We start from the raw sequence: 17,697 nt of genomic DNA on the forward strand, positions 1-17,697 counted from the left end.
TGAGCTTTCTGCACATACATAGATGCTTCCAGCCTGTCACAATTCAAAGCATTTAAATGAAATTAAATGAAAGCTTCAGTGTTGCTACAAAACTCAAAGACTCAAAGTTTTATAAACAAATTCAAGCTAATGCTTGAGAAAATTACTAGTGGGAGAAAACATGTAATATTTACCTATGCCTTCTTTCAATGTACTCAATCTAAAATACACTATTTTATGCAAAATAAAGTCTGACAGTAATAGTCTTCAGCAACAAAATGAAAGGGAAATAGGCCTATTATTTTTTAATACTTTCCTTCATTACAAAGGGACTAAATGTCTTTCTGCATAACTGTAATTACTGGAAGGCACTGTACTAAATATTAGCTTTTTATTCATTTGGAACATTGGATGTGTAGATAATTAGTCTGCAGATGTGTGAAGAGTGCTAAACCACTGTAGATTATTCAGAAAACATATACTCTAGCTTGAAATATTAGCAATTGCTGGAAAAGCGACATTTTCAACCAAATCTGTACCTGTAGCTTGTGCCTTCTAACTACAGTTCCTACTTAGCTTTCTCTGAAAAACTTCTTCCCCAAAAGACTTCTATTAAAAAAAAAAAAGGCACAAAAATGCAGCTACAGGTCAGATTCTCTCAAATAATCCACTCACAGTTGAAGTTTGCAGGTATTTAAACTCTCAAATTGCCTTTTAATTTATCTAACAACTAAGTGAAAGCTTTTAAATATGTTCTTAGCCCAATGTCAAGTGACCAGTTCACAAAGTACAACAAGGCTTCATAGATACAATCGTCTAAAAAGCAATGCTACAACATAAGGAGAAATGAACCAAGCAAAATGTAAATACACTTGGAAAGAGCATGCATCCCATATACTATGCCTGAATGTTGTCTAGTCTCTAGATTTTATTATGTTTTAGTCTCTTGTGACCTCTATTTATATAATCCAGTTTGAACTGAGGAACTCTACCTAGAAAATCACTCTAATTTCACTGTTTTGTAGTTGCAGGCTTTTTGCCTGTAATGGTTTATAACAACTCTTATCTCCATTAATTTGTCTAAGCTTTATCCACATGCAACCTTTTGCATCTATGTTTTGCAGCATGAATTTCCACAGCTTACTGCATAACAAAGAAGTATTTCCTCTTGTCTGAGTCCACCTGTGTTCATCTCATTGTTGCCACCTACTTCTTCATTTATGAGGGCTGGCAAATACTCACGCTATGGCGGTCGCCATGTCATACTTCAGATTTCTAGCATAACTTCTCCCTCAGGGCATTCTCTTCCAGTCTAAAGAATATTACCCTAAGTAATTGCTTCTTTTACAAATGCTGTTTCACCATCTGGTCCTGGAAATTTATTTTACTGCTGATTTCATCAACTTGGTCACTAGACTGTTCTCACACTCTTATTTGAGCCAAATTTTTGATAATTTTCCATAAAGAAGAGCTGCAATCTGAGAACCTCTTGAAGGTCCTACAAGATGAAAATGGGTTAAAAAAAAAAAAAAAAAAAGTTTTTCTGCTATGGATTTCTTTGAAAAGCTCTTCTGTCTCTTGTTCATCTGCAATCATTGCAGACTTTGGGGAGCATTTCTGTGTTTTGAAAGATTTGAAAAAAATTTGCTAGTTTTTCAGACTTCTGTAAGCTTTTTGTATACTTTCTGACTTCTAATCACCTCCTTAGGCTGCTGTATACAAACTTATTTTCAGGTTTTTTTGGTTGAGATTTTTTTTGATAGGAGATATGTTTTTAAGAATAAAAATTAAAAAGTCACACAACAGGTTTCCAGCAATCTCCATGCTACCTGCAAGTACTTTATTTTAACAGCCAGATATTTTGGCTTTACATACGGCTATGTAAAACACAGGTGACTGCTGTCCATAGACTAAATTGCCAGGATCTACAGTAGTAATTAATTTGAAAAGCAATATTGTCGGTCCAGAGCTACAACCAGAGAGAGAGGGAAAAAAAAAACCCAACCCAACAAGAGTCTGAAAATACAAACTTTTCAACTGGATCTCAACATAGTTTCAAGAAGCTGGTACCTTAACTATTGTAGCAAAAACTGAGATATATTTGTCCTCTTTCCCATAGATTTTTGCTCATAACAGAAACTATCCGCAAATTTATCCAACACAGCTCCTCAGGCTTAAAGGAGTAAACTTCAATTACCACAAGAACCAACTGTTCTAAGACAGAACACCAAGTTCTCCTTCACTCTCAATCTTTCCCTCACAAACCCCAAATCCTCAAATAAGATGATTTGAAAAATGCTTTTGTACACCAGAGGATAACCTTCCTCAATCTTAAGGAAAAGATATATTTTCACTTTAATAATGCCTTCTTATAGAGACCTAATAGCCGAGTAAGGAAGAAACCTAAAATACTAGGCATTTTCATTGAGCAAGTTACCTGCACTGTCAGTCATTTCTCTTCTGAGGACACTTTTCTACCTAAGAGAGGGACTATTCCTGATAAAAATACAAGTCAGTCTGTGAAAAGTTGTGTTTCAGATTTAGAGGCAAAACTGTAAAAATACCAGCAACATGCTCAAAAACCCAGCTTGAAAAGACAAATATGACAACTTTGCAAGCCCAACTTCAGAACTAAGCAACAAGCTGCAGGTTTTTGAGGTAATCAAATTATAAACTTTAAGATACTCTATGCATCAAGGAAAAAAAAAAAAAAAAGCCTGCTGTTAAAAAAAATAATCTCATCGCCTCTCATTCTTCCTGTGGTTAGCTCTTTGTGTAACTCAAGAGTAATATTTGCCTGGTACTAAGTTCCTGACTGGAACCTCAACTAGGCCAATGATGTAAAAGCAAGAGCAGGAAGATTCCATTTCCTTTTCTATAGCACAGTAGAGACACAGGCAACCAAATAAATAAAAGTAATCTATTTTTGTCACTGACGGAAAAGACAGCTTTAAATAACACTCAGAAGATAGAATGGTTTAGACTACAGGAGGAGATAAGTTACCATTTGCTGATGACAAGCCTTAGATAGAATTAGTCTCAAGAGGAGGCTACAGGAAATTAAGGGAAACAGAACTCATGAAAAAAAGGCACTAGGTGTTTCAAAAGACTTATCTCTGCCATCAGATAAAAACAAAACAAAAAATCCCTCTAGGAGAAAACGTAAAAAGTTTTATTTTTTTCCTCTTGCACTGAGAGCTAAAGAAATAATAGAACAGGAGAGAGAATCTCATTGCATTCAAAGCTACTGCTTTAAAAGACCAGGGAAGTGGCAAAGGCAAGACTTCCTTTATACTTTCTGCTCTTCTGATTTGGGAGAAAGATGAAGGCTTTCATATATAGAGAAGGACCAACAGCTGAGACCTGAGCACTAGCTCAGTAATGATCAGCTATTGGGAAATAATGCAGCAAACTGTCAGCTCAGTTTTCTTCAGTCGGATGAACATACATACACCCTGAATCGTTCTTTCTTTATCTATTCCCTAGAACAGTAGGTTTCATTTGGCATTTCAACATATGCATTTATATGCATATAAAATATTTGTATTTCTATGGTATATATCAGTCCAACTGCCTTGCCAAATTCCATAGGAATAAGACACATGAATCTTAAATACTTTGTTTTCAAAAAAAAAAAAAAAAAAGGTAATACATTTTAGCTTGTCTTTTCTATTTGCAGTAGTTATACCACTTTGTGTAGAATTTTTTATTTCAAGGTTGTTGAAACACTTGGATTTTTTTTTAATAATGTAAATCAACTATAACCCATTGAGAACTAGATGTCAACAGCTGTCACATTCTAGCAAAGAGACAGGCAATGTTCAGCCTTTTCTAGTTCTGATTCTCTCCCAGGTGAGACATCAGCATACCTTGGTCCTGCCGTGATAGCAAAAAGCAAAAACAAGTTCTAGATGAGAAAACAGAGAGAAGTGTGAACTTCACCTTCTTCCCATTCTCTATCCCATATTTCCGCTTTCTTTTCAAGATAGTATTCAACTCTGTATCACTTTTTCAGTTCTTCTATTTCTGAAATGTTTTAATCCTGCTGCATACTGACATTTCTGAACTACTGCATTTTATCAACTCTAAATAATGGAAGAAGTCAATAAATAGAAGCATTATCCAGTCTGCTTTAGATATTAAAAAAAAAAGGTAGATAAGACTGAAAATTCACTGAGTTCTGTTACAGAGGTTCACTAGAACAAGCAAAATTGAATAGCTACATTATTAAAAGATTGTAAATGCAAGTTCACACATGGCAGACATTGGTCCGTCATCTCACTGAAAGCTCATATCTTAGAAATGTGGGGTTCTACATCAATGAACCTCTGTGTTAGACTCAATGGCAGTTTTGTGATGCAGACAAATAGCTATTTGAAACTGGTTTGAGACAGCTAATGTTTTTAACCTGAGGCAAACTCGTATTGTAGTGATAGAAACAAGGCTATTAATGAACTCACCAACATTTAACTATTCCTGTTGGGCCTCCCATTGGTCAAATTTCACAAGTCTAGCACTGTACTGCCCAGAGCAAGAAAATGAAATAGGAACAATTTTCATTAGAAAAGGTTAAAGCTCTTCATATTTAGAGGAGGGAATCAGGAGTTGGTAGTAGTTTATACTGAAGATGAATTGTTTGATAAGCCTAGTATACAGTCAAGCAGGCAAATTTTAAAAGAAGCCTCAAATCTGTGTTTTTCCATCTCAGCCTCTTAATGTTTTTCTAGAACAGAAAAAAAAATAATCACATTCTATACTGTTCTCTACAGTAGTATACTAGTAAAATACTACAAAATTAGACGGTAATCTTCATATTCAGTATGCTTCTAACTGACCTCTAGCTCAAGGTGCAATGAGAACAAAAAAAGTGGTCAGTACTCACTATAGCAAATACAGACACACCTTCCAGCTTAGAGGAGAAGCAGAAAGTGAAGTCCTTCCATCAATGCAGGTAAGAAACAGCTTTAGTCACCAGAAAGCTTTTACTGAGCACAGCCAAATCACATACCTGCCTATGTATTAAGAGAAATGAAAATAATAAGTGTACTGTATAGAAATTCACTTTTTCTTTGGATCACTATGGATCACAACTGTGAAGTTTCTCTACACTTAACAGTGCAGTTACTAGGGCACAATGGTAACAGAAGTTTGTAAGGAGATAAAGTTTGAGGAAAAAAAAATAATGTGAACAGATACCCCGGAGATTCTCTGGTTTAGTCCAACGCTGTCCTAGAGGCCAACGGTACATGCTTGGCTGCCTTTTTTGCCCTTGGACTGAGACAATGCTTACAACAGGAAGAGGAAGATGTAACAGAACCAACCTATTAAATGCTGCTCCAACTGCTTACAAGGTGTCTCAGGACCCTCAAAAATGGCAATCCTGCCTCCAGCCCTGCAGGGTGGAAGCGTGGCAGCACTAAAGAAGTCACCAGTTTGAAAGCTCAGCTACACTTCACTGTTGACACCAAAAGCCCCTTTCACTGCTACTTCCTTCTTAGTATATTTCTCTCTAAAAAGCCTATTCTACACCTGACACTGAACCTGATAGCTCCCTGAAGGGCTAGTTTTTACCTTCCTATTCTAAACAGTAACTGAAGTTGGTGTTACTATTCCCACTTTCCAAGTGGAGAGCAAGTCAGGAAACAAGGCACAAGACTAAAACAAACCACGTGAAATCTATTGCTTTTCAGTCTTATGCATTGTTATTTGGACGAAGCTTTAAATCTCTTACTACTTGAAATTCCAACTAGAAATTGAAATTTTTAACAGTGTTGTTTAAGACACCAGGATAGTAATGCATTTCAATTTGCTTCCTGTGTCTATTACCCTTGTGTGCCAGCTAAGTTTAGTAACTAATGAGACTAGAGTCACAATTCCATTAAAAGGTCTGGATCAGTAATTCACCAAGCAGGAAACAAAACATCTCTTGTTGAAATGACTGTAGCTGGATTTGAGAGATTTCTAAAAAATGAGTTTAAAGAGGAAGAAGTCATCCAGTAGCTATACAAACCTCACTGTGTGCTTCCATTTTAGAAGCCTCAAGATAAGTCACACTCAAATCAAGTGAAACCTCTGGTTAACATAAGTATTTTAAATCAGCTGAGCTCTGACACAATCAAAAGATCACCCTGAACATAATTCGTAGTTCCAATACGATTTTTTTTCTTCATATTGAAATTGGACAGTTTGAATACAACACTACTTCCCATTGTTCCCAACAAAGCATACTACATAGCTGCAAAAACACTCCTCTAACAAAGAACAACTGAGTAAGATCTTATCAAGGAAGAAACAAGTAGTAACATAAAGTATTTCAAGCCCCTGCAAAAAGGGCAGCTTATCAGTATAGTACAAAGAATCTTATAGTACTGAGAAAGCACAAGGGCCCAGAGAGATGTACATAAACCAGTGCTATTCTGGTATTGCATACTAGGAGGTTACAACTATGGGTGAGGGGATAGACAGAAGTATCAGTAACTTTGAAAAAGAGAAGAACTTTAAGTGCTAGCATCAAGAAAGAAACAGTTAGCTTGGAAAGATTACAATATTATAAAACCCTTGTTACAAGTACATAAGGATTAACCCACTGTAGGTCTTAGAAACTGCAAAAGCAAACAGAGGTCAGTGTGGAACCTCTGGCAGAATTTAATCTGGTACTAAAAGTACTTAAAATTGAACCAAACTCTACAAGTGGTAAGAGGTAAAGCTTTGAAAGTTCCACAAATGCTCAGAATCCCATAGCTGTCTGGCAAAATACACATAGATTGCAGAATAAAACAACACACCTCTGCCTCAAAGGGGAAAGCCCTGGCTTTTCAGTCTTTGCCCTAGGATGGTCAACGGGAAACAAAAGGATCCAACAGGACACTGTTGTAACACTGCTCTCCTTGCTTTGCAAGGCTCCCCAACTTGCTAGAGAAAGAAATCAGAGCAATGGACAGAGATCAGCACACCTGGCCCTTTCCCCACTTCACAATAGACAAGGGAAAGCATGTTAACTTGTTCCACACCAATGTGCATCTACATTTATCTTCACTGATCTTTGAGGAAGAAAAAAAAAAAAAAAAAAAAAAAAAGTCAAGGGGTCAATGTTCAGAGCCACTCCTGACCCAAATAGCTTTCACTGACTGTATAATTTTCACTGACTGTTTGTGCTGTGCTTGGTTTTGGGATTCACTGAGGCTTAACAGGCTTGTAAGTATTACCTAAAGACAAGAGTTAAATAATAAACCTGTACACAGTTGAGTTTTACCCAAGATAGATACAATAGCCTTGTATATCAGACAGAACCAAAATGTCACTTAGTATTCCCAGAGTCTTCCATAACCTCCATTTCACCTTGTCCCATCCCCTGGATTTTCAAACTTCTTTCAGTGTATCTATTTGCTACATGCATAAGAGTTCAGCAATTGCTAGAAGAGGAGAAAGGGTTGGGGGGAAATGCAGGTTTGCCAGAGGTGCAAGAAATTTGAAAAACTGTGTTTCTGTGTCAAGTCTTGGAGGCTTGTTAAGGGGCAAGGGATGGAGAAGATATTTATGTAAAATCTTAAGACCAGCTGCAGAAGTACAACAAAAAGAAAGAAAGAAAAAACAGTCACCTTTGGGTGACTTTGGGACTTGCTTTCCTCAGCCACATCTGAATATAAAGACTACTACAGTTGCCAAGTTTATACACAATACTGGTCACCTCCTAACCACCCCCCACCCACATTGGCCCCCTGTTCCCAAACAAAGACTTACAAAAAACCAGCCGGGGGGGGGGGGAGGGGGGGGAAGGGGGGAGAGCAAGCACAAAATCACTAGAGCTCTGCTGTCTATATAACTACATTAACAAAGCATAGCAAGATGAAAAAATGTTGCATCTCTAACCTTCAAAGGCTGTACTACTTCATATTCTACATTACTACCCTTCCTGCCTTACCGTTCTCATCTTGTAGTACTTCACACTTCCAAGGTTCACTTATCCTTGCCCCCTCCCTCCCCTGAGAAAATACAGAGAACTATAAACATGACTATGAAGGCTATAACTACAAAAAGTAAAAGGTATTTGTATTGAACTATAAAGAAACAATAATTGTTTTTATACCTTGGATAGAACATATTGCTAATTAAAGCATTTGAATTATCTAAGAACACATGCCAGAGAAAATACTATATTAAAAAAAAGAAAAAAAAAAGGTATTAAGCAAGCAAGCGCTCCTACAGCATGCAATGAGATGGCTGACTTGGGAGGCTAATGAATTAGTATAAACAATTTAAATCTAATTTAATTTAACAATGTAGAGCACTTGTGCATTGCAAAGCAACAGATAGTAATTTGTTTCTTCATTAAATCAAAGATAAAATTGCTGATTACCCTTCCATGAATTATTTTATTGAAGAGGGTGGCAAACAAATTTCATATTTAGTTATAAAAGTTCATGGGTAGTCCCTAAAAAAGCAAATGTAACCAGTGAAGGATACCAGTGAACATAATATAGACCAGCTGTGGTGTAGGGCAACACATTACTCAGCCAAAAAAAAGATACTCATATTTTAACAGTTAGTGAACAAATGTTTATACAAAAAATTAATATAGCATTTTATGATTACTTGTTATTTACACAAAATATACCTAAACAGCACAGTTTACTATTCACAATCTTTAAATACGTTAAAATTATACATTGAGAATGCTGAGCGCTTGGTACTGCTAGAAGAACTAAAATGATTAAACTCCTCTCTATTTACAGATAAATTTATGAACTTGCCTCAAAAGTGTTACCGGTGATATCAAATTCTGGTGGAACAAAGGCACCCTCTGGATCATCTTTGAAAGCAAAAGGAAACATGTCAGATTAGAAATTAGTAGTCTTGTTTGTTTAAAAAACAAACCAATGTGATGATACAAATTTAATGATACACTCATATCTGATACAAAAGAAACAATGTATATAGCAGTATTTTTGTTTACTCATATCTGATAAACAAAAGTTGTTATCCATGTCTCTAGTACTGTAAGTAAAATAAAGTGCTATTTTCAAACTTTCTGCAAGAAGATACCATGCTTTTCCTACCAAGAAACAAAACAGACAAAACATCCTCAAATAAATACATGTACCTAACCACTTCTTGCCTTCAGACATTTATGTTTGGATTAAGGTATCACCTAAGCTGGTGTGGCACAGCTGTGGCTTGCAGGTTTGATTTGATTAATGGGACATTTCCACTATTTTTCAGTACAGGCCTTAGGGGTAAGGGTTCAAGCAGCAAAAACAACTTGAACAGCTAATTGCCACTTCATCTACAGGCCAGCTTAGAACGTTGACCTTTCCACTTTGTTTTAATTGTGATAAAAGAGTTGAGGAAGCACATTCCCCACCTGTGTGTTGCTTAGCAGAGAAATGAGCTATTGCAGCAGTTCTGAGTGAAGAGGTGGAAGGAAGAAAGGAAAAATTTGAGAGAGACTGGCATCCAAGCATGCATGTAGTATCACACTGTACTGATGTCACACAAACCCAGTAAAGAATACCAAGGGGTTACAAAAAGTGTCTAACTAAAAACCTACTCTTTAAGTACACCTTCAACTCACTCAGTCTATCCTCTGTGAAATCAATGGATGACAGATCATTTACAAGCAATTTCTAAGTTTCCCTTCTCAACAGGGAGGAAAACCAAAGTATGCTCACAGGCATAGCATACTAATTGTAGCTTTAGCTCTAATGGAACTTTTGTGCTTGTATTTTAGAAGTGAAATGCAAAGCTCTTTTTTGTGAGGATATTAAACTCAGTTATACAGTAGAGAGTACTTTTTTACATATTCATATATTACAGCTACTTGGTATGGCTGACTATCCAGATGCCACTAACTGATTTACAGTTCCTTATCATGTTTCCAATTCTACTCTGCCATTGAAAAAGAGGGATATGCAACTAATTCTGCATTCCCTCCTCATATTTTTTGCTGATATTTGGGAGGGGGGCAGAAGAGGAAGGGAAGTAATGAACAGATGTTTTCTCCTCCCTGCCTCGCAGACTGCTGCTCCTTCTTTTCATCTCCTCTCTACCTTCTCCCTTTCTTTTGATAGAACGCTTTAAAGGCTGTACAAGCATATACTTTTTTTTTTATCAGTGGTAAAGTGCACTGTATTCTTTTCTTACAATGTTTACAGTGGAAATTTGCCTGATTTTAAGGGACAAGACAACATCAGAGCCCTTGGCAGAACATCCTATTGAATGTTTGCCACTTTAGCACCACAGAACCTGCAGGAAGGCGACAGGCTGTTCATTTGCTCTCACTGGCAAGCAAATCCAGAGGTTATAGTTTTCCTTTGAAAGAATAAATCCATAGGCAACAACTATAGGGAAGCAAAAAGGACAACCTCCCAAGTGCCTAACAAACCGTATTTTAACCAGACACTAGCAAAACCTGAAGGAAAGTGGAACAGAAAGAGTCAAAGACACAGTGGAGTGTGTGTGTGGAAAATAGAATATATACATAACTTTCTGCAGTCCTAGGAAAAACTCGACTTTCTTTAAAGAGAGCTAATGAAAAGTCTCTTCCTCAGAGACCAATGTGACTTCAGGGAACAAAGTATTTGTACATTTGCTTTGCACAGGAATTTGTTATCCCACATTTTAAGCACTTGAACGTGGCAAATTCCTGGATCAATTGTTTGCCAGCTATTCCATTAGACTAAAACATTTAAGAAGAAATTGATTTTTTTTTTTCTTTCCCAGCTGCAAGCAAAGATCTTAGTTGAGGGGCATTTTTCATCCACTAGATTTATTCTCTTCAACAAGTCTTTCACATACCCTTACCAAAAAAAAAGCTGGCTTTGTATATCTCAAGTTATGACAAATAACTTGAAATAAAGGAAATTGATTCCACATTACCCTATTAACATGGAACTAAAAGTTGATTCACATATATTTGTGGAATTCAGGCATGAAATAAATACCACAACAATTATGAAGATACATTTTCATCTTTATAAAATGTTTTATTATGTTACATGCTTATTTGAAATACTATCTTTAATTTTAAAGAAGGCAACAAATATTCATTTGTTGCAAAGTTACCTTACTCCATTTTTTAAGTACTGTGACCTAGATTTTGACTAAAAGAATAAACACTTATTCTGACATAGACTTAAAAATAAATCACATTAAAGAAAATGTAACAAAAACCTGAATAGTGTGTACATGGACTAGAATGCTTCTTCTAGTTACAAGCTAACATAATTTTATAGACCTATAGAATAAGAGCTGGGGGGGAGGAGGGGGTTTGTTTTGTTTTGCAATATCCCCAATATGCTCAAGACAAAGACTTTTGAGATGGGTAATGTGAAAAGGGAACAGCAACAATAACATGCTTTTTTGTCTGTGCTGAAATTGGAAGTAATTTTTTAAGTTAAGTATCCCCTCATTTAAGCATCCCCCCATTCATCTGCTACAATACCTGAAGATCTTACATGGTACTACACACCGTTTTTTAGCATATTAAAATCCATTTCTCAGTCAGTCCCCACACTTGCTGAGTCTAAGAATCATGACTTAAAAAAAAAAAAAAAGACTTTATTCAAAGAAGAGCTTTCCTTTCCAACAGCAAATATGGACTAGAATTGCTCCACTCTCTACAGACACAACCAACAAGGTACACTGAATGTCAGACCTCTCCAGAAGAACAACATATCCACGAAATGAGAAGAACTGGAAGAGACCAAGAATGTGCTTTACATAGATAGAGACTTGTGCCCACAGATACAAAAATATATAACCTACAGTGTTTAAAAATGGAGATAAATTACATTCCCCTAGATTAGTATTAAAAGAACTAGGAATAATCTTCTAAGCAAATTCTAAAAGCCTTTGTTCATCAATCACAAAACTGAGCATGTAGTTCCATCGACCTATACTCACCCATTTCTAAACAAGTTTTTGTTTACTCTTTATTTTAATTACAAGTCTTAAGAATATAATACAATGCTTTACTACAGCCTCTTACTATGAGTTTCCACAGTTCTAAACCAAATGGTCTGGAAACACAAATACTTACCACTGAGCTGTTCCATGAAGCATACATTGCCATTGGTGTTAAAAGCCAAAGTGTCAGGAGTGATGCAGAGCGTCTGGAAGATTCCAGAATGGGCAATGCTCTTCAGAGAATGGCAACACTCCAGGCAAATTGCCCAGATATCTTGCTCGGTAAGACAGCTATCCCGTAGTGACAAAATATCAGCAAGGGACACATTCTCCTGCCAAGATATGAATTCATAAATTACCCTGGATTTCACGACACTACTTTGTGTATCATAGATTACATTTGACACAATTGGCTACGAGTAATGCTTCCAGCAAGTTCTCAGACTTTCTAGGACGTTGATTAGCACCCCAAGAAATACCAAGTGCATGACTTTGCTCTTAACATAGAGAGTCTCTTAAGAAACACATTTAACCTGAACAAAGGTATCACAGTATGTTAACATTTAAAAAAACAAAAACAAACTTGCTGTGGGAGCTATGTAAGTTACATAAACACTGCATGAAAGTTAGGGAAATAGACCATTTGGAAGTAAAAGCAGAGACTAAGTTAAAACATTTGGTTTAACCCATGTCTCTCTTAAGGCTTCCCAGATGCCTTTGGATAAACTACTTAAAAATTCTCTTCACAGTAGTTTTCCCTACCATTTGTGATCTGGGAAAAAGTACCCTCCAAATTAGCCTGTCTTAAGAATGATGCTGTGGTGAAGTTCAGTGGTGTAGACTATTTAATAAACTCTCAAAAGCTAAACAAGCTGTAGGAAAAGTGTTCTTATAGTTTGACTTAGAAAAAAACACTTTGGTTGTCCTAGACCTGTCCATTACATCCAGGGCTCTTAGTGATCAAAACAGCTCATGGACTTTGTTTCTGAGTTACCGTCCTAAACTGTAAGTCAGGTTCCTTTGACCTTGTAATCACAGTAAGGCTATGAAGAGCCCAGTTCAAAAAAAAAGTCAAGATGTACAGAAACAATGCTTTGTCCAAAACAGCTAGTCTTTTAATGTACTTTTTTAGAATACAAAACTAACACATTACCCATAGCTACTGAATGTTTTAATGAACTTAAATGAATGACAAAAAAAAACATGCAAAAAACCCCGTAAATTCCATCTGTAAGGAAAAATAAGCTAACAAAAATGGAAGTATCTACAGAAGTTACTTTGCATCAAAGCTATACTATAGCTATTATATATAATATTTTTACATTTGTATGTAGTAATCAAGACTAAAGACTTTATTCCTGAAGGATATTAAATATACCTTGAATTGAATATGCAGCTGCACCTTACTTAGAATACAGAAAAAAAAGAAAGCATGCCTTTGTCAGCAAAACAGAATGTGAAGTATCTCACAGCTCAGAAAACTATAGTGGTTTAAACTTTTAATCCCTTGGAAAATACTGTTATAACTTTCTTTACATACCTCAGTACTGGAGAACATCAGTGATATTTGGATTGCCATTTACAGAAGGGTTAATAGTCTGTTAATGTGTTTTTCAGAGAATGAAGTATTTCACTCATAATATCCTTCAAGCAAAGACCAATTCTTAGTCCAAAAAAATATTTTGCTTTTTAGTTTAAGGTATAATACTTAATAAATTCAAGAAAAAAAAAAAACAAGTAGGAAATAAAGCACATTTACAATTATTTGGGAAATTTAAACTTCTATTTTCAATGTTCTAGCTTCTATCAGTCTAGAGATGGATGGATTGATTTATTAATGGCAGCATTACTACTGTGCCTTCTAGCACTAATCGTTGACCCTGGTCTCACTGAGTTCAGTCCTGCATAATAACAAACAGTGAAAGCCCTTACAGTTCAGGTACATGAGACAAAAGATCTCATTTTCTCTGTGCTGTGCTCAGCACCATATGCTTAATGCTGCCATCAGATTTTGAGGGTGCATGAGGAAGTTTTGCACATCTTTATGGGAAATTTCTTCCAACCATGAAGGCCAGCACAGAGGTTCCTGTATCTGAAAACAGAAATATATGACAAAGAACTGGACCACAAACCATTAGGCTTTGAAGCTGACTAAACTGATAGGTAGGATGAGGACAGAGCTTGGAAGGGAAGGATAAACTTCTTATTCTGTAGCCAACCAAAAAAGTTTGGTTGTTTTTTTTTTTAAATAAGTTCTATGATCAAAGTAATGAGTCATTAATTATTGTTAACACTCCTAGGATCATCTGGCTAGGTGACATGATGACATTTGTCAAAACTGCAAAAAAGAATGTTTAAGTAATCAAGATGCAAAATTATGAGAGTTTCATCTGTGCATATGGACAGGAAAGGCTCAATTTAGACAGAGTAAGTGAAATAAATAAAAACTGCAACCTTTAAGATAGTCTCAATATCAAATTCCAGCCACAATCAGGACTTGAAAGAATTTGGGTCAACCTTTGAGGTTGAGCTTTAGAGCTGATATGAATAATCAGTAGCAATATCTATACAGTTTAAACCTACAAAACCATCTTTGTCTTGTGGTTATTTGGGGAATAAATGAAAGATAAGTTTGTCTGACATGAGACATGAGATCTGCCTTGCAGGAGAAGGGAAAGTTAAGTAATATGGGCAGGGGGAAAGAAGGAAACAGGAAAAAAGAAAGAAAGGCTTATGAATGTTCAGTGGCTCCCATCAGCAATAGATGGCTAGGTGAAGATAAGAAACAAAGCAAAACACCACTACCACCACAACATACAGTAAGCCTTCCTCTTTCCAGTGTTCCAGGACGTGAAGTTATTTACTTCACAGAAACCATGTATTTCTCAAATGACCACACTATCTCGACCTTAGTTATTAAAGCTGCTATTGTGGCAGCACAAGGCCTTTGTGGAGAACAAAGCATCGAAAACAGAGACATGCATTTGATTAGTTTACATCACCAAAGCAATACAGAAACAAAAGTTTCCATCGAGAAAAAACAAACAAACAAACAACCTTTAAAAACTATAACACAGTAGTTTCTGGCAAGCTGAAGCTTTGGGCAAGCCATGGCTTCGGTATTTTGGACCACTGAAAGTTAGTTCACTCAAATGACAGGAAAACTCCAGTGTAGTATAACAGAGATGTTGATGCCTTTTCTCTCTTTTCTTGCTATCAGTAAAAGACACTTGTAAAAGCAATTACTGCTTAATAACCACAAAAAGTGAACTGGTCAGACAACCATGCTTTAATTATTCACTTTAGCTCTCAGTTTTCCCTTAGATGTTCTTCAGAAAGTATAAAACAGTTCAGTAGTATATGTAATTAAGCAGAGGAAGAAAAAGCAGGAGGAGAAAACAAATTAATTGGCCACAGACAACTTCTTAAAAGATTTGAAATTAAATATTAAGGAGTATGAGATGAAGAAAGTCCTAGCAAAGAAAGGCATTTGAAATACACTCAGTATTTCCTACTCTTCATCTCAGGCAGCTTCTTGCTTCACATACCAGCTTTTGTAAACTGCATACATTGGACACCAACCTCATTCCTCATACTAAGTACAGCAGATGAGAAGCACAGGCTCCACTAAATGACTAAGCAGCTCAGAGTTAGGTACATCAGCATTCACAGCTCTCTAGCACCCATCTTTTTGCCAAGGTAATTCACACAAACTTCAAAGCAATCTATTTCAGGAACCACGGAAAATGTGGCAAGCACCATTCATTAAATTCACTGCATTTGAGGAAAAAAAAAAAAAAAAAAAAAAGAAACCAAAAAACGCTGGGTTGCCTGGGTAAGCTGAGTACTCTTCAAAGTGGCCCTTTTTTATTAGCTTCTCTAATCACCAGGTGATAGGTCACTCTCACTCTCTCCACAAGAATACTGAAAATACTCATGTGCCTGGAATTACTAAATAGAAGGGACTGGTGGGAATCCACAATCAAAGTATATACTGACCAGGTGAGAAAAACGGGCCCAGGTCTTCCTCACACAGAAGAGTGGACCCTCAGCCTTCTCATATTCTGAAGAAATACTCTAAATATTAAGCTAATGTGTAAGAAGGAGGCCACTACCACCTTCCTTCTGTATTTTGCATGGGCCAGTCTGAGAGGGCCTACTACACTGAAGGCTACAGATGATGGGAAGAAGAGCTGAATTGCTGACCCATTACATGGCTTATGAATGCTACAAAGGGACTTTTCATTCTCAAATACACTTTTAAATCCTGAATCAGCTTGGGTTCTTGACATAGCAAATAAGAAAGTTTTCAAGATCTGGTTTGGAAAACAAGTGGCTTACATATGGCTCACCGAACTTTTATTTAAAAAAAAAAAAAAAAAAGAGAAAACCCAAAACATTTTGCCCAAACATTTGCTAGGGGGTAAGGAACACACTTCACATGGAAAGATACAAAGAAAGATGAGCAAGGGCAATAAAAAACAAGTGCAAAACCAAGTACAAATCAAGACAAATGCGATGACAGAACTTGGTTTAGCTACAGGTTACTTGGCCTAACAACTGAACACACAGATTTAACAGTTTGTGGGTTTTTTTTAATTACCCAGTGACATTGGCTTTTTTACATAAGGCAGCAAGAAATGGTTGCACAAAAAAAATCTGGTTATCGGCTACTGGAAGCACTTCCGCCCGTGAAGAAGAAAGAAACAAGGCACGTAGTGCCCGCCTGCAGCGGTAACCCGCGGCTACAACAGGAGTACGAGACAACCTACACTGGAGACTATGACTTTGCTGTTGGGTGGGAAAGGTGCCGGAGGACGGACCAAGCCGAACTTGGCAGCTGGGAACACCAGGCAAGGAGAAAGCGAGGAACCCTCGGTGAACACTCGGAAAGCCAACGGTCATGTCGACACGGCCTGGCCGCTCCCGGCGGGGCGGGGGAGCCCCGGGGCTCCGGCTGCCGCGGGGGCCCGGCGCGGCCGCGGGCGGCGCCCACGGCGCGGGCAGGAGACGCCGAGGGGCCCGCGGGCCGCCCCTGAGGCCGCCTCACCACAAGTGAGCGCAAGGGCGGTGGCGGCTCTGTCCCCGCACCTGCCTCACTCACCTCATCCTCCAGCAGCGTCGGCAGAGGCTCGAAGTCGTAGCAGTTCACCTCCTCCTCCTCCTCATAAAACACGTCCTCTGCGGCGTCAACGGCCTCCATTCCGCCCGGCGAGGGAGCAGAGGCTTCACCCCCGCAGCCTCCCTACGCGCCTGGAGCACACCCCTCGGCCCCCACCGCGGCTCATCCCCCACACTCACCAACAAACTGCCCACAGCAGCAACCCCGCACGCCCGCCCCGCTTTAACCCCGTCCCCTCCCGGCGGGGCCCGGCCGCGGGGCGCACCCTGCCTCTCCCGGCGGCCTGTTGCCGGCCGCCTAAGCCCACGGCTGGGGCAACGCTGCCATGGCAACGCGGCCCGCCGCCGCCTCGCCCGCGCAGCGCGGCCTCACTGCGGCGGCGCCCGCCCTCCTGCGGCGGCGCCCGCCCCCCGCCTCGCCCCGCAGCCGGGTCGCTGGGGGTCGAGCGCGAATCGAGGTGTGTCCCCCGCGCCTTGTCGTCCTCGCAGCCGGCAAAGAGGCGGTGGTGTGGCGGTGGGTCCGGAGGGGTCCCGTCCCCCGCTGGGCTGCGCTCTCCGTGCGAACGGAGGCGGCAGGAGGAAGGGCTGGTCCCGGGCGAGAGGCCGGGGCGGCGGCGTTGCCTGGCGCCCCAGGTGCTGACAGTCGGTACGGACGGAGAGCTGCTCCCGCTGGCGAGCGATTTCCTCCCGTGA

General features: G+C 38.7%; 1 protein-coding gene across 1 annotated transcript in view; it reads right to left on the reverse strand.

Annotated features, from left to right (window-relative positions):
• KNDC1 (kinase non-catalytic C-lobe domain containing 1) overlaps positions 1-17,144 on the reverse strand; it is a 62,385-nt gene extending 45,241 nt beyond the window's left edge. The window contains exons 1-3 of the mRNA XM_086751981.1: positions 16,988-17,144; positions 12,017-12,215; positions 8,730-8,788 (exon numbers count right to left, since the gene is read on the reverse strand). Of these exons, the coding sequence (XP_086608107.1) occupies positions 8,730-8,788; positions 12,017-12,215; positions 16,988-17,086 (357 nt within the window). The 5' untranslated portion in view covers positions 17,087-17,144. The remainder of the gene's footprint in view (positions 1-8,729; positions 8,789-12,016; positions 12,216-16,987) is intronic.
• Positions 17,145-17,697: the final 553 nt, after the last annotated feature.

The sequence above is a fragment of the Chlamydotis macqueenii genome, chromosome 7, assembly GCF_036417535.1.
Source record: "Chlamydotis macqueenii isolate bChlMac1 chromosome 7, bChlMac1.mat, whole genome shotgun sequence".
In the NCBI taxonomy this organism is placed as follows: domain Eukaryota; kingdom Metazoa; phylum Chordata; class Aves; order Otidiformes; family Otididae; genus Chlamydotis; species Chlamydotis macqueenii.